Here is an 18,492-nt window from a genome sequence, read left to right on the forward strand (position 1 = left end):
GGGATTAGGGAATTGCGGGGATTGGGGAATCGAGAGCAGCCCACACAACGAACTAAACACCGAAAACAGAAGTCGTCACTGTGTTATCAAATGTATTTTTATGCTCTTTTGATTTTTATGACCACAGCGGAGCAGAAGCTCTCCGGGCACTTGATAAGTGAGCTGGGGAATTGGTTGTGCCCCTGGGCGATTATTTTGCCGGCCGCTTATGACCCAATGGCAGTGGGAATAGTTTGTGCCAGGGGCTACTTAAAATTAAACAAATTACTGCGTCTGACGGTACTGTTTATCCAAGTGCTGTCGTCGATTTGTCTCCGCCATCGTCATCGTTGTCAACTTTGTTTTTTAGGGATATTCCATTGCCATTTCTCGTTGGCAGGCGCGTGCTGAAATTAAATGTGCCGTGAAATAAATCCGGCAACGACGCAGTCAGACTCTCGGCCAAAAGCGCTGCCAAATGTCCTTCACAGCGACTGAGTCTGAGTGCCATACTATGTGTGTATTCTGTGTCTGTGTGTCATTAATAGAAACAAAAAGTGAATTGAATCCGAAACCAAACAAACCGGAGTCGGAGAATTGCTAACAAGCCGTCGCTCCCGAGGGTAGAAAACAAAGATAGAAAACAAAGGCGATGTTCGTACAAGGAGAATAACAATTATGGCCGGCCAGAACATAACCGTTCTTTAATGGGGATTAAGTCCATCCAAATTATTCAACAGATGCTCCAGGATGTGCAGAAATACAAAACATTTTAATGGCAAATAACCATTGTGCAGTGTAGCATTTATTATCCCGCGAGGCCATCGGATACAATGTGAAAATGTTTTCAATATTAAATTAAATATTTACAGCAAGGAAACAACTTTATTTTCAATTAACAGAAACCAAGAAACATTTTCTGCTTCAACTTAGTTATTCGTGCAAATTTTGAACTTGTCGCATACGTATTTGTAACATAAGATATGGAAGTCCATTTTTCGCAATTAAATCTTGAATTGTCTCATTAAATCGGAGCTTTTGTCAGTCGAAAAGTATATTAATTGAATGGGGAACTGCAACAACTACAGCGCTAAGTTGTCTTGCCAACCACCGACCCACCGAACCCTCAATCCGCAATCGCCCCATCCGCCCGCCATCCACTTAACCCATGAGTCCTGGCCAACCGCACTGAGAGCAGCTGGAAACCTTGGCAACAAATGCCAAGGAACTCGCCCAGCCACAAGGACAACAACATTTATGCGGGGGTAAAGAGTGTGTGTCTGTGTGTGTGTGGGTGTGTGTTTCCTGTGGGCCTCCTCTGCCTTATTTATCTCAACACAAAGATGACATTTGTGTTGAAACAGGCAAATTAGTATTTATTGCTTTTTGCTGCTGCTGACATATTATTTTATTTGTTTAATTAATTTACCAAAAAATGACCACAAAGCAAAACCATCAGCATCCATGTGTGCTTAAGTGTATGTGTATCTGTGTGTTCTTCCCGCTTCGTTGTCTTCCTTCAACGCTGTTATGTCATATGGCATATGGCATTCGTAATAAATAAGCAACAGATAACCGAAAAGAACAATTAAAAGAGAGCCAAAAACTTTGGGGCTCGTAAATTCTGCTGCCTTAGTTTGAGTTGATTTAATGGTTTTGCCTACCCTCCGCTTTTCTCTCACTTCATCACCATCCCAGTCCCCCGACACACACACACACATACATACACAGAGTGAGTCCACATAATTAAATCAACTAAATATTTAACGGGACATTTGTTTGGCACCCCTCGTTCATCGTCCTTTATCCATCGACTTGGATTTTTATTACATTCCAGGAACATTAAGTGGGCTAGGGTGGCGGAATTCCAGCAGTTCCTGCCCATAAATTAACAATCGCAAGGACAAAATTATATTAAGTAAATCATGTGAGGACAAGGCCTCTTTGGCATTCAGGCTTTGTTTAAGAATTGGGTTTTGTTTTGCTTTCGTTTGTACACCCAAGAACAAAATAATTAAGTGTGGTCTCTTAAAGGACTCTTAAAGCTTGTGCATTATAATAAATGTTATGATAAGTTCCGAGAATATTTTTAGTATAATCAAGCTGTTTTAAAAAGCCCTATTTTGTAAATAGATGGAAGACCCTTGATTTTTTCAAGCCCCTTTATCAAATCTTTAGCCATTTAGCTTCAGAAAATGTCATATCTTCCACCAATCGCCAATTGTCTTATTAATTTATTAATTTTAATTTCTGTAAAACATACCATACATTTTGGATTCTGGGAAAAGTGAACTTTATTCTGAGCAATCTTATTTCAGGGACTCCCCCTGACAATTACTAATCGCATCTAAGTGAAAACGAGCATTTTATATAAGGCCGTAACTTTTGCTGGACTTCTGGGCGTGGTAGCAATGTCAATTCTCCGAAGCCACTTGCAACTTTGTCACTTTATGGGTCACAAACGTTTTGCTGCATTCGCTGGCTGGAATGTGTGGTAGTTGGTGGCTTGTTTCCTTCTGTTATTGTTATGGCTAGTGTTGCTTACAGCTTCGCGCTGTCCATAATAAAGCAAACATATGACAAGCAGGCAACGAGGGAATTCTTGGTAAAATCGCCAGTGTTTTGCCCGGCAGGCAAAAGCTGGATGAGCAGCCAATAAAGTCCAAGCAAGCCGAACAAAGTCATGAAAAATGTTGCCAAAAACACAACAAAAAAGAAAGTAAACATCCGAAGAGTGCCAGCCAGAGAAAGGCAAGGATTTTTGTGGAAATGCCACAACGAGGCGGGAATGTATATCGGTGTTATTATTATTTTTACTGCGAGGCATTCGCATAAAGGACATAATCATATTTTTCATCAAAGTCAGCAGCAGCGATAAAAGCTACAAACATACTCAAATTCACAGACATGCATACATACATACATTCTTTCTGCTCATCCTTTTGCCTCCACCACCCCCACTCACCCTCTCCTGGAGCATATCTATTCTGCAGTTGCTGTCAACATTTTTCATATCATAAACACTTTTAGTGTTGATATTACCAACAATAACTTTCACGCTCCTCACACACACACAAGCTTAACAGCAAGGATATTTGGCATGAGCGACACGCCCACCCGTCGTGTATTTGTGAAGGTTCATCCTTTCCCGGCTCGAATTTGGGTTTTTGTGCCCCTGACGCGACTCTTGCCCCAGATATTGCACAACGAAGTGTTCGTCTTATGTGGAAGCAACCAAAGTTGTGGGTGACTTCACGCTTGTAACGTCCAGTCTCTTAAAGAGTTCAAGAACATTTATAAAGTATTCGAATTTTTCATAAGGATTACAAAACATAATTTAATTTAATTGCACTATACAATTCGTGACACAAAAAAAAATTGCAGATGTAGGGAAGTCGGTACAAATAGCTAGATTTTGCATCATTTAAGTGATAAACCCTTCAAGGAAAGACACAGAATTGGGTTTATAGCAGTTATACCTCCTTATTACTACTCTTGTACCTTTTTTATTCTTATCCTTGGCTTAACGTGCAGTAATGCGGTAACTTTATTTCGTCCTTGTCTGCCAGTGTCATAAAACTATACTCTATCAAAGAATCATTAAGGAATAATAACTTAAAATTTAATTTAAATTATAGACCTTGAAACTTATATTACCTTTATGATTATAAATATATTTCAGCATGATTTTCAAAAAAATTGTTTTATTATGTTTGAATTTTATGGGTCTTTCGATTGAGTTAGAGCATTGAAGTTCGGCGTGCAAGCAAAAAAAAGAAGCCTTTTTTATTTAGTGTTTGTTCGCGTACTTTTCATTGTTGTTTTCATTTTTTTTTTTGGTCTTAGAGAGATAATTACGAAAAATGTTTTGCGTGCCGCGTTCATTGCGCGATGGGCCGGGCATAATTATGACTCCTGCCGGGGCTTCCCCACAGGATTCGAGGGGGGAAATGGCAGTAAAGGGTTAGTGTGCGGCACACTCCTTTCCTCTGTACAGTTGAACACAATTTTTATTTTTCGCCGTCACTTGCTCACTTTCGTTTCGTTTCGCAGCTTGCTTTTTATGTGTGGCGCGTGTGTTTTGTTTTGGGTAAAATTTGTGGCTTCATTTCGAGAAGCAGTCCACGTAGATAAGACATTAAAAAGTGGCAGCCACCGCAGAAGGAACTTAACAAACAAGAGCCGAGATAAGTAGGGAAAATGAGGAAAAACCGAGCACAGCGAATGCCTCCGAGATAATAATGCAAAGGACAATTGTCGAGCAGAGCGGATATCATGGTTTATGGAAATTTTCAATTTGCTAAGCAAATAGCTAGCCGGAATCGATTTGTGCTGAATGGACAAACACATGTTGCTCCGCCTTTCCTGCAATCTTCCCATCCCATATCCCCTTCCATGCCATCCCATCCCATCCTGTCGTATATCCTTTTCGGTTGCAGTTTTCGGTTTAGATACTGAAACAGAGGCAGTCGCTGCAGGTTCAGTTTCAGACTCACTTCCCCCTGCCTTTGTGGTGGTGCGTCCATACCTTTGATGGCTTGCCAAACAGTTGGAATATGATTTTTGCAATTTTCGCATGAACTCAACCAAAAAATTAAACTTGACTACACTGCACAAATTGTAAAGTTTTTAATACGTTCTGGGGCGCATCTCCCTGGCGAGGCAGTTGCTCCTGTCATGGTTGTCAATCTGTGCGCCAGTGGCAGTCAATGGAAGGAAAAAATTTGTTGTTCCACCGTCGTCGCTGCTGCCACTCCGATTCGTTGATATTTGCATCGCATCCACATCGGCCCATGTGTGTGTTTGAGTGTGCGTTAAAACTTTTTACCCAGCAAAATATTTGAAAATTATTTTAATTAAGGCATTTTAATTAACACATACACGAGCTCATTCACACACACCCTTGTTGCGTTGAAATACTCGTATTTGTTTTCCCTTTTTTGTTTTTGCATAAATTGTTAGGTAAGGACGACTTGGCAACATCTCACCATGCCGCCTGTTGACACAGAATTTAAATTTATTTTTCTTGTTGCTTGCGTGATTATTTTCACAGTCTATTGAATTAAATTGGGTACATGTGCTTTCGGAGAGTCCTTGGCTTCTTAATAATAATAATACATTTTTTATTAACCTTAAAACAGCATTAACATTGCGGCCAAAATCAATATAAAGCTAATATAATCCCAAGTATAGTATAACTTACTTTTTTTTTTTTTTTTTTTTTTTTAATTTTTATTATTTATTGAATCTTCCCTTTGTGTTAAGAGACTAACAATAAGTGTTCAAATCTTAATCTAACTTAATTAACTTTCACTTAGTGATAGTTTTTTTTTTTTTCATTAATGCCCTAATAAGTTTATTGCTGGGCTGGGAGGTCGTTGCGGTGCAGCCGGCTTTGACTGCATACTCGGATTAGTTTTCTTGCGAGGGGATTTGTATGGGTGGTCAGCTTTTCGTTATACTTCGTTTTTTTCTCAGCTATTACTTCGATTACTAATTTGATTTTTAGGTCTCTGTGTATGTTTTCGTTTCGAAGGTACCACGGCGCTCCAGTGATAATTCTCAGAATTCTTGACTGTGCTCGCTGAATAATGTCTATGTTACTTCTGGATGCGTTGCCCCACAGCTCGGAGCCATAAGTCCAGATAGGTTTTAAGACGGAGTTGTATAGAAGAGCTTTGAACTCCAGACTAAGTGGAGAGCGAGCATTTATGAGCCAGTGGAGGTTCCTTGCTTTAAGTTTAAGATGTTTCGATTTGGCTTCTATATGTTTGCGCCAAGTGAGCCGCCTGTCCAGATGAACTCCCAGATATGTTACCTCGTCGGCTTGTGGAATGCATATGTTATTCAAGACCAGTGGTGGGCATGTTTGTTTGTTTAAGGTAAAGGTAACCTGCTTGCATTTTTGAACATTTATTGAAATTCTCCAGTCGGCAAGCCATCGTTCTACAGATGTTAAGTGTCGGGATAGGAGTGCCGTGGCTTTTATTGGGCATTTCGAGCGACTGAGTATCGCGGTATCATCGGCGAACGTGGAGGTTATTAGATTGTAGTCTATGGGGAAATCCGCCGTATACAGGGTGTATAAGATTGGACCCAGTACACTGCCTTGCGGCACTCCAGCTTCGATTGCGCAATCGCGTGAAGTGCTTGTATCGCATCTTATTGCAAACACTCTGTTATATAGGTATGACTTCAGTAGCTTATGTGTGTTTTGGGGCAACAGCTTGATTATTTTAAACAAAAGTCCATCGAGCCACACTCTGTCAAATGCCTGCGCGACGTCTAGAAAAATGGCTGTGCAGTATTCTCGATGTTCAAAAGCAGTACGAATTTCTGACGTGATTCGGTTGACCTGTTCGATGGTTCCATGTTTTTCTCTAAAGCCAAATTGATGTGTTGGAAGTGTGTTGTTTATTCTAAGATGAGGGCTAATCCGAAGGAGTAGCATTTTTTCAAACAGCTTTGAAAGACATGTTAGTAAGCTTATCGGTCTATATGATGATGGCTGCGTTTTATCTTTTCCTGGCTTTGGAATCATTACTATGGTCGACTTTTTCCATTTTTGAGGGAAGTATCCAAGCTTGGCGATTGCGTTGAACAACAGGCAGATGTGAAGAATAGCACACTTTGGGAGTTCAATGAGCATTCTTGGAGTTATTAGGTCGTAGCCAGGCGATTTTCTTGGGTTCAGTTGCTCTTTGATAACCTTTGCTAGTTCACATGGTCGGAATTCAAAGGGTTCTTGAGGATCTAGATTGGCTGCTATTAAAGGAGGGAGAATAAATGTGTTGGTAGAGGGATTTGGTCGGAATACATTTTGTAAATGGTCAGCGAAAGCACTGGCTCTTTCTTCATCACTTCGAAACCAGGTGCCAGAGGGACTTCGGAGTGGCATAATTGGCGCTATTGGAGTCTTTAGGTTTCTGTGAGCTCTCCAAAGAGGGTACTTAGTGCTGGTGGGAGAGAGTTGCTCGATATATGAACGTTGGCTGTTTTTTTCCTCTTGTTTGAGAGCATTGGTAAGCCTGCGTGTGGCTATCTTAAGCATGTGCTTAGTAATTGGTGATCTATTAGACTGCCAATCCCTTCGTAGGCGTCGTTTATCTAATACCAGCCGCTCGATTTCGCGATTAGTTTTGATGTAGTTTGGTTTTGCATACGTCACTGGCGGGGTTGAAGCCTTTGCAGCCGAAACTAAAATGTTTTCAAGAGTTTCCGTTGACTTGTCTATATCCTCCTTTGTAGATAATGCCGTCGTTAGTTCTATGTGTGAACAGACATACTTTTGATACCTTGGCCAGTTTGTTCTAAAATTTGTGAGTCTATACGGTGGGTCGACGATGTGGGGGCGAGTTAGCATATTTAGAAAAACGGGTGAGTGATCTGATGATAAATCTGCTAGTGCTTCGGCGGTGACCATGTTGCGGGGGACATGTTTAGTAATTGCAAAATCGATCAGGTCTGGGATTTTTCTTGGGTCTGCTGGCCAGTATGTAGGCTTACCCGGGGATACATAGTCTAGCTTGTTTTCTGGCTTCGTAAGCGCATTGTACAATTGCTTACCCTTTGGCGACACAAGTCGAGATCCCCAATGGGTGTGCTTGGCGTTATAGTCACCCGCTGCGATGAACCTGTCACCTAGTGTGTTAAAGAATTCCATGAATTGATCCTCAGAGATTGGAAAGCGCGGTGGGCAGTAGACTGCGGCTAGAGTCGTTGAACCATTGTTGAGTTGTAAGGCTATGGACGTAGATTGTAAGTAGTTTTTGTCAAAATTGTTTAAGTGGTGGTGTTTTATGCGATTTCTGATGAGTATTCCAGTGCCTCCATGAGCTTTACCATCTGGATGATTTGTACCATAGAACAAGTATCCTGGTATATGAAAATTGTTTTTATTTGTGAGGTGCGTTTCTGATAGTAGCATTACGTCGATGTTTTTTTCGTAAATGAACTGTGTGAGCTCTTGTGTATGCCGTGAAACGCCATTTGCGTTCCACAGAGATATCCGTAGGGAAGCCATTATGGGGATTTTGAAGATACAAGAAGTTGAATCAGGATATTTTGGTTTTTCATGAGCTCTTGCAAAGTATTTTGCATGAACGTCATGAAGTCTTTCATGCTTTGCTGTAGGGATAGCATCATAGCTTCGATGCCACTTTGTTGTGTTTGTTGGATGTTTGTCGGTGTATGTTCGGAATGAGCAGTTCTTGTCGGTGGGGCGGGCACTTCTAGTCCGGATTTTAGGGCGCTAGCGAAAGAAATTGTTGGAGTAGTGCTTGGGACAGTTAGGGGTGGTTGAAAAATCGGTTGCGGAGAGTAGAAATTGACTTTGTTGTATGTATGTGCTGTGGCAATACGTTTGTTTAGGCGGCTCTTCAATTCTTTGTACACCACACAGCCTCTGTAGTTTGCAGTATGTTTTTCCCCGCAGTTACTGCATTTCTTCACAGACTTATCGTCCTTGTTTTTGGGGCAGTTTGCGGTAGTATGAGGTTCGCTACAGACAACACATACGGACTTAAGGGTGCAGTATGCCTTGGTGTGGCCGTATTCTTGGCAATTAGTACATTGAACTGGATTGATACGTTTGTGCGGCTCCTCCACGGTGATCCTCCGATGTAGCAAGTACTGTAAATTGTATATTGGGTGCACTTCGTTTTTCTTTAGTGCCTGGAGCTCTGGTTCGAGTTCTATTTTGAATAGTGGCTGCGGAACTTTGTCTTTGTTTAAAATATTAATAGCTGTCTTTGCAGAAAAGTTTTTGGCCTTCAGAGCCTCAATTATCTCAGCTGGTGTCACTGTTGCTTCAATGCCCTTAAGTACTACCTGTAGCCCTTTGCAACTTTTTAATTGGTATGTGTAGTAGTTTTTACCAGCATCATTTAGGTATTTAGTCACTATACGGTGGTCTGCTTCTGTTTGGATCTGTAGTTTTATTTCATGAATATTTCCTTTTTTAAGTGGGATAATGTGGAACTTGCTGTCACCAATCAAAGCAACGAGTTTATTTACAAGTGCATTTGTACTTTGTTCTCGTATGAAAATTGGTGGAGGCCTGGTCTTTTTTGGTTCCCCTACCGTTTTTTCGTTGGGTTGTTCGGTCGCAGAATCAGCCAAGATAGCATATCGGTTTGAATTATTTACTGCAGAGTTTTCATTGCCGTTGTTGGTTCGATTGATTTTGGGTTGATTACCTGCCTTATTGTTTTGAGGGCTGAGCTTTCTCTTGATTTGGATGTAGCGATCCATGCCAGTCTGCACAGTCGAAATCGACTTCTGCTTTTGTTTTGATTCTTCTTTACGTGCATTATTGTTGTTGCAAACGGTCAGTGCTGCTGAATTATTTACAGCTGGCACAGCGATAATTAGTTGGGCCGCTGACGAAGTTGATGTTGTGGCAGTTGCCAGTGAGGTCACTGCACTCGTTATTGCAGTGTTACAGTTACCCGGGACGGTCGTTTGGCGCTGCGAGAGGAGCGGGGTAGGAGAGGCGGTCTCTTCGCTCCACGACTTGTGAGCCGAAGCAGGCAGAGAGGGAGAGCAAGAACGCGGTCTGTCGTTCGCTGAGGGCAAAAGTTTCGAGTTAGTTGAAGGTGAGGGTGCTCGATCACCGATTTGCGGTGAGACGAAAGAAAAGTATGCATTGTTGCGTTGTAAAGAGAGCCGGCGCTCGTCTTGTTCACATTGTCGCTGAGAACGTATGTCGTTTTGATTCATTGTTCTAAGTCCACATATAACAATTACCAGAACAATATGGAATAATTATTTATTTTAGTAAATAATTACTATAGTCAATAATTGTTAGTTGTGCAAACTGCACTTTACACTTTGTGTTTAACTTTCACTATGGGGTTTTATATGAGTTTATTTTCATTATTGATTTCGGAGTGTAGCTTGTGGCCCCTCTGGACTTGGATTGGCATCGGAATGAAGACGGAATGTACTTTAAGTTACATTTATTAAACAATGGTTTTAAGTTAGAGTAACAGCCGGTTAATGAAAATTTTAATTAGTTGATTTTATTAAAGATAATATTTGCATTAATCAAAAAAATTACTGATAGTTATGAAAATAATGAAATGCAAATATATATACGGTTTCAATAAAAACATCTGTTGATTTTGCTTAAATCGATACAAACACCTGATTCAGGCCTGAGCACTGCGGTTTGGGATAATTTTTTAAAAAATTTCCATTTCATTTTATATAACAATGTTGCTCCTCTGCCATTAGTTCAACTCCGGTAGGTCGGCGAAAGCGAGGCCTGTAATTTATCGACATGGAAACCTACGTAACTGGTTTTTTTCATATATATATATATAAATATACGTTTATACTTTTAGGCCAAACACAAGCGCGCTTAGCCATAAATTGTTGCGTTGAGCGACGCACGGAAAAGCGAAGAACGGCATAAAAAAAGTAGGAGCAGCTCCGGGAAAGCCGAAAAACTCAAAAACAAAGAGCATATGGAAGGAGGCCGTTGCGCTAAATTTCATTTCATGCAGCGCTGCGTTCCCAACGACATCGAGTCGACTCCGTTGGGGTCAAGTTGAAAGTGTAGGCTGAGATTTATGGCTTCGCCAGTGGGAGGACCAGCGCCACCCACTGGGACGCCTTTGCTGCGATTGGGTTGACAAATTTGCAAAATTGGTGCGGTCGAGTCGCGGGTTAATTGAGTTCAAATATGCAATTACATATGCATTTGTTTACGGCGATTATTGCGGCCTGTCAGATGATGCAATAAATCAAATAATAAAACCGTGATGTTTTAATTAAAACGGCCAGCTGACAAAAAAATGGCCGTGCTAAAAAGCGCTGGCAAACAAAGTAGCGTACTTTTACGCGCCCTTGCCCATTAATTTAGCTGGCAAAGAGTGCGGTTGGTTTTAAATTAAAAAGCGCTAAAAACAAAAAAACGAAAACCATCATTACAATTCAAATTATAATAAATTCTAAATGCTTCAATTATGAATGTGACCTTGGCCCGAGGCAAGCGAAATATGTTTCAATCCGCCACCTTGCGCAGCGCAGGACGACGTGCGAAGTCATTTGAATGCTAAAAACAAAAACCAATATTAACTTTAAAACTTCCGTCTCGTTCGCGCTGCTAATTGCGTTGACAATGTCCGGAAACAAAGAGGTCAGAGGGCAAAAAAAAAGGCGGGCAGAGCGAACTGCAAACGGAAACCGTCGAACAAAGAAGGCGGCCGGGGCGTGGCTCGCCTTCTGCTAATGAACATCGATTTGGCCTCAGCTGCTCGAAAAACGCTTTTCCCGTAATCGAAATCGGAATTTAAATTGACTCATTAAAACGGAGCAAAAAGCGGGTCGCACGACAATTAAACAAACGCCCCACTCCCATCGCCACCATCAAACTCCCGATTCCCGGCAAGCAAACGCCAGGAAAACCCCACTCTCCACAACTTCGATCCTGTTCTTAGCCCCCTGTATCCCCCGACATGGGGTCATTAGTTAATTTGCCAAAGCGGCTTCCCTGCGGTAATACTCTCTGCCGGCGGCTTTGGCCCTGCAAGTGTTATAACGTTATAACGTCGGAAAGTTCGATAATGAACAAAGAAAGCATCCGGCGGGGAGATTGCGGATTACTGGTCTCTCCCCTTGTCAATATGGCATTAATGCTACCGGTGAATTTTATTTGTTCATAATTACCAAATTAAGCTGTTACGTATAAGCTCATAATATGTGTAACTTAAAACACATTTATGAAAATTAATACGTTTATTTCTGCTGGAATGAGTATAAAGAAAGATGCTGTTAATCTAACTTAGTTTTAGTCTATATCTTCATATTTCAAAAAGAACTAAGGCTTCCGATTCTAGTTTTTCCAAATAAAAAAGATTAAAGATTAAAAAAGATTATTACTAAAATTATTATTTTTTCGGCCATTAAGTCCAGTCTACCCCATTTACCCTATCACTTTATTGAAAACTTTTCAAGTCAATCAGCCCAGAGATTTCTCAACGGGTTCAAGCTTTTCGGATCACTGACGTCAGGCTGTCACTTTTGCCATTTATAACGATGCCTATTAAATTTAGCCACTGCCAAGGACGAGCTTTGTCCCCGTCCAGTAATTTATGATTACCACCCACCCAGGCCAACTCCCCGAACTTTTTTTTCCCCCGCTTAGGTTGCCTTGGTGCGGTGCGTGCCGAGCCGCAATCTGCCGGGGCTATTAGATTTTATTGAGCCGCTGATTTACACAATGCGCTTCAATTCAATTCGCTGGTCGCCGTCAGCGGTTGGGGGATTGGAGCTCTGGGGCGCGGTGCTAATCGCTAATGGAGGGAAAACGACAACTGTAAACGGGAATCTAATTTTCACACATAGTTGAGGCGGAAAAATCAATATGGCCAACACACGAGCTGTATGGTCGAGAACAACAATGGCATAAGTCACATGCATAATTGAGTCGATGTTTTTTTGCTCAGATTTCTCTCTTAAAGGCTTTCTTCATTTTCTGATAATGGTGGAGGGGGTAGGTAGAGGTCAATTCATTTATTTACATTTTCTGACCTCAGGGCTTTCTTTGCTTGGCTTTATTCTTTCCAATCCCCTGTTATTATTGTTGTGTCTGGGTAATTTCTGACACGTGTGAAGAGATTTCTATTAGCCGACGACATGAAAGCAAATACCAATCAAATACGACCAGAACAGCAAACTAGATATTTGGTTTAATAAAAGGCCACAACTTGACAGGAGGTTTTTTATAATATTTGACGCCAAACTTTAATTAATGTGAATTGTCTAATATCATTAAGGACATGTCCTCTTTTCTTATTTAATTTCTATATTAATTACTGGTGTTATTTATAAACGCTCGAAATATATTCATTATCATAATTTACGCTCCATACCATGTATTTGTTAATTAATAATCAATTGTGTAACTTAATTTCATTGTCACTGCTCCACAATATATGTGAAGTTGTGTGAATCCAATATTAAATTTCTATCTACCAGACTGTCGCTTTTTGTTTTCCCACTCGGGCTGTCGATTCAACTTGGCTCCAACGTTCCATTCGGTTGACCATTTTAGTTGGCTGAATGGGTGAGTAGGCGTGTTTGGTCCGTTCAACCACCCACGTATAAATTTGATTTACTAATGAGGCAAGTCCGGTGAAGGGGAAAACAAGGGACGAGGAGCATATGAAATTTTAAGTAGTTTTTTCGCTTGGCACTTGCGGTTTGTCTTGCGGGTGTTGGGAATTGTGGTTGCCATGCGAACCGCAGGAACGGGTTGCACCTCCCCGTTTGAGTGGCGATTTAAATTGGCCAAGTGGGGCTGAAAAAGATTTCGGACATGTGTCCGGAGTGTATCCACAAAAAAGTGAAATTAAAATGAAAACCAACCATGTTGGTTTCAACTTCCAAATTAGATTTCAAACAAATAAGTTCCCACCGCACAGGGTTTTGCAAATAATTAATTAACTCTTTTGGTTTTTTTGTAGTTGATCTATATTTACTTTTCGCCCTTTGTTTACATTCCAAATAGTCAATTTTGTTTTGTCACACTATCTTTCGACTTAGCTTAACATATTTATTGATATTTACGCTTAATTCTGTTAGCCTAGCACAGTTTAAACTCTTTCAATTTCTTTGATCTAATGTATCTTAATCTAGCGCTTTCCATTCTAAACATTTAACTTCAGTATTTCTTGTAGCTCTAAGCAGGACCATTTGCCGTTTTAGACGGCGACTCAAACATAAACTTTGATAAATTTACAATCATTCATATTTATATACAACAACAAATGATATTTAGGTGTGCTTGTTATTTTCTTTTATACAATTTACCTATTGACTATGCCACGTATATATATTTTATATACAAGTATTCCTATGGTGTTTACTTTTCATTCCGAAAATGTTTTAGCTACAAAATATTTAGCTACTAAATCGTTTGAGTCTTTTTGAAGTTTCCTTAAATTAGAGTGTGTGTTTAACTGTGTTGTAAAATGATGTTAATCCAGTTAACCATATGCAATATTGGTTGGGAAAGAAATATACTTCTTCAAATTCAGTTAGCAAGTTTCATGTTTTCAAATGCCAGGCATTGAGCCAGTTTTAGCTTTAAAAATATATAGAAATTAACTCTCAAGATACCCACTGATATTTCATTTTTTCATTTTTAGTTTGATATAACAAGGATATGCTATTGAACCAGAAGATATGATCCTTTCTGCAACTTGATGACATTCACTCCCAGAATTTACATTGCACTTAAATATAGGGTTTTATATGCACAGCACCTTAACGAGAAGAAAACAGGCCTATTTGAGTTTTCATATTCCTAGAAAGGTCTTAAATGAAAGGTAGGGATCTAAAGAAAATAACACAAGCCACATAAATTAACATAGTTACATATTTCACACATTTTTCAACAAATAATAATAAATTATTTCTTTTTTTAAGATTTAAATGAATGTGAAAACTTCAACAGTCCTGTCTGACATAGATTGATATTCCTGCAAAGTAAATACATGTATCCGGATCCGTCGTATCCAGCCCTCGGACTTAGACACAACTCTCGGGCACTCGCTGCGTCATGAGGCAGTCCTTAATCGCATTTATATTGATGTTATCGTCCAGATCCTGCGAGGAGTTACACGAGGTGGTGGCTGTCGTGGTGGATCCCACAACGCCCATCACGCTTCCAGCACTTCCCATCAAAAGACTTGAGCCGGAGTGGTGTGGCTGCTGGTGGTGCGGGTGGTGGTGGAGCTGCTGCTGCTGGTGGTGATGCCTGTTCAGGGTGGCGGTGTGGGTCGCTCCGCCTGGCACCCCACCCCCAGGTGGATGGTGCAGTCGCCCGCTGGCATAAGCGTTCAGTATGTAGCCACCGCCGCTTCCGAGTCCCGGTGGCAATGTGCCCACTCCGCTACTGTGCGCCGGCTGCAGGTGGGCTGCCAAAGTGGCTGTCGACGATAGCGACGTGGGCGACCCGATGACCGTGCCACCCACTCCCATGCCCAGGCCCATGCCCATTCCCATGCCCAGCGGCTTGCCAAGGCCGCCCAGGATGCTGCTGCTGGGCGAGATTACGGTGCTGCTGCATCCACCGCCCACTGCAGCCACCGCCGCCAACAGCTGCGCCCGTTGCGCGTTGATTTGATTGTAGGTGACAGTTGCATTCACCGCATCGCCGGTCAGCATCGTCGTCGTCACCTGCAAGGCAGAGAGGATGGAGACATAGGTACACTCAAAAAGACGAATATAACAAAATGAATTTTGAGAAATATTCATATTTCACAAGTATGTACATGTACATATGTGAAAGAGAAAAATAAAAAATTGTATATTACGTAAGCTGTGTTAAAATTTAGGATATAACTGAGCTGCAGTTTATTATCTAAGATACCCGTTAATATAACCAATTTAAGTATTTCTTTTATGGTGGCCATTCTGACACTGAAAGTCATTCGCCTGGAACCAATTGTTCTCCACCACTCTAGAATTTTCCACGCGAATGCAATTATATTCTTATGCTTGCCGATTCCCTGAGCAATTTTCAACTTTTAAAGAAACTAAAAACTATAATTTTGAAGCAGGAAAAACCTACAACTTCATTTCGTGCCTTTTTAAAAGTAATTACGGGCCTCCAAAGTGGTACAAAACGTAGTTTTTTGTACAAATGCAGCAATTTTTTCGCTGCAACATAGGTAAAATCCGATTTTTGCTTGACCACAAACAGTTAGTCCATTCTTAAATAAAATAGCATGGATTCAATTTGAAATCCCCTTGACGCTCAAAAACGTATTCTGCAGATACGTTTGTGAAATTCGATACAACGATGTTTTGATCTGCCTCTCACTTCCGCCTCCGCAATCCAATTAGCTTAAATGATTATACCGAAATGCTCGATTTTCGACTAGAACATCTAAAATGCCGACGACCAATACTTTGTTATTTTGCATTTTATTTTACCGGCTGGCAAAGCGAAATGAAATTCTAATTGAAATCTCAATGCAATTTCCAGGTGACGGGCGAGTGGGGTAGTATTGCGAACACTGGCATGTTCGGCTGTTATGGTTCGCAATATTTAAAATTATTTAATTAACGAATTGAGTTATGCTGCGATTGCCCACTGGCCGCCATTGCCGCCCATCCAACCGCATTTTAAGCCTGCCTGGAATGGTAATTTAAATGTAATTGAAATCTGCGCAGCAAATCCCATTTACAGAATGAAACAAAAATTCCCTTTCAGCCCGACTCCGTATCCGATTTGGGCTCGGAATCGGATACTTTGTTATCTGGTTCCGAATGCAATGCGGCACGGAGTGGGTGGAAAAAAAACCGCAGAGTCGGCTGATTTCCCAGCTACTTCTGTTTCGGCGTTTTTCTGCATTGCAAATTGGTTCGCGCCCAGCGGGGCATCGGTTTTTCGGGCTAATGTTTTTGGCCAGATTAGTGATATATATACATATATTCGCGGACTGGCAGTCAATTGGTCATGCCCGATGCATATGGCCGTTTCCCGGCTCTAATCTCGTTCGCACAGCTTATGGTAATGGCTTTCTGGGATCTCGACCGTTGTCAGCGCATAAAGGAGATATATGCATATACACATTTATATTTGAATATTCATATGTGCGATATATTCAGACAAGCGGGGGTTGGTTATAAATAAATTCTAATTGCGAACTTAATGAAATGAAAACAAATGTGTTTTGGCCGACACTCTAATCTCGAATGAATGGCTCGGCAAAAAAAATGTGGGGAAAAAGTAAAATAAAGTCAACGTGGTAATAAAATTTATTATACGGAAACCAATTGGCATGGTCGGGATTTAATTTTTGTGGGAATAATTTACTAAATGATTCAAGAGCTACTATTCGAAATCTATTTACTGAATTGAATGAACTTTTGCAATTCAACTGAAATGCATTTAAATCGATTGAAATACCGTTTATGTTTCCTGAGCACTGTGTGCAGATTGCTTTCTTAAAACGAGAATCCAGGTGCATCGCACACTTCAGCCCACCTGTTGCCACTCCAAGAGCCACCCCATCCATCAGCTGTGAAAACAAGCTAAAAAATTGCAATAGCTCAGGCACTTCTCCACGGATTTGGCCATCCGATCCAGAGTTTCGTGCTCAATACAAATGCAGAGCAAAAATTGATTGATTACGGCCCTCTCAACATGATATATTGTGTTTTAAAAATCTCACAATTACCTCACAGCCCTGACTGGTGGGTGGGTGGTAGCCAGGTTGCACGTTATCCCCGATTTAGCCAATGGATTTTTATTTATAACCTGAGTGGCAGTGCAAAGAGTGGGAATTTCGAAGGAGCCGTGACAGTTTAAAAGCTTTTTTTAATACAGTCGGGGGTGTTCGGGGAGACCGAGATGAAGGGCCAACTGACTGCCGGTTGCCAGTTGCCGGTTGCCGGTTACCCGGGATTCTGTTTAGCAATTTGACAATTTGAGTAGTTGATTGCTTTCAGTGCACCGCCCAGATTGCCAGGACAAAGGGACATCGGGACCACGAAGTCTGGGCAATAGAAGCCCAGTTAATACGAACCGCAACTGACAACTGACAGACGTTAAACGCTCCAACTGGGCTGGCTCGGATTGGATTCAAGAGCCATCTGGACTACCTTTCTGCTCCGAAAGGCACTCACAGACAGACTGTTTGCAACAAAACTTGCCAAATCAAATTGCATTACGGAGAATAAAGCAAAGCACAAACGGCAAAAGAGTTTGTCTAACTTTCATTTGCAGTTGCCTATCCCACAAGATTGAATGCGCCAAAGGTGTCACGTTTTCATTATTTCACAATCCATCACTAGTGATGAGATCCTGGTGCGATTTTTCCTTTAAAAGCCACTATGGTGGGTTTTCTTTGATTTAATGTAACTTAAACTATTCCTAGATAGAATTAGCTAGTAGTTGTTAAATAGGAAGGAAAATGGATCTTAATTTTGGGAAGTACCTTTCCCATTGCATCTGCTCAAACTTCACAGATTTCTGTATAAATGCTTTTGACCCACTTTCATGTCCCCAAAAATACTATTCCCCAGTAAAACAATCGCTTGTTTTGGTACTTACATTGCCATTGGGTGACCACTTGGAGGCCCCGCCTCCTGCCGCCGCTGTGGCAGATGCAAACTGATGTCCATCTGTGGCAGATGCTGACGATGTAGCTCCTCCCGGTCCTGACATCGCTGACGCGGCCGCGTTGGCGTTGGCCACCACCGCCGTGGAGGTGCTGCTCCCGGTGGCGGTGCCAGCGGTGGTGCTGCCCACGTTGGAGGCATTGCTGCCACTGCTGCCGGCGCTGCTGCCACCGACTGCTTGATTGAAATTTATTGATGAGCAGCCACGTTGCGGGGTCGTCGTGTCCATGTGTTAGATTGGCGGGTTCCGTCGTTAAAAATATTTACGATTAAAAGAAAATTGCATTGGTTGATTGGATTGGATTGGATCGGTACAGTTCGATTTGGGTTGAATCGGTATGGTTTGGTTTGGCGTCGGTCGTATTGTTGTTG

The 18,492-nt window shown here is 41.4% G+C and overlaps 1 protein-coding gene across 1 annotated transcript in view; it reads right to left on the reverse strand.

Annotated features, from left to right (window-relative positions):
- Nucleotides 1-13,434: 13,434 nt before the first annotated feature.
- Nucleotides 13,435-18,492, reverse strand: part of LOC6732377 (neural cell adhesion molecule 1) — a 64,950-nt gene continuing 59,892 nt past the window's right edge. The window contains exons 19-20 of the mRNA XM_016178257.2: nucleotides 18,053-18,294; nucleotides 13,435-15,168 (exon numbers count right to left, since the gene is read on the reverse strand). Coding sequence (XP_016025029.1) covers nucleotides 14,518-15,168; nucleotides 18,053-18,294 — 893 coding nt within the window. The 3' untranslated portion in view covers nucleotides 13,435-14,517. The remainder of the gene's footprint in view (nucleotides 15,169-18,052; nucleotides 18,295-18,492) is intronic.

The sequence above is a fragment of the Drosophila simulans genome, chromosome 2L, assembly GCF_016746395.2.
Source record: "Drosophila simulans strain w501 chromosome 2L, Prin_Dsim_3.1, whole genome shotgun sequence".
NCBI lineage: Eukaryota > Metazoa > Arthropoda > Insecta > Diptera > Drosophilidae > Drosophila > Drosophila simulans.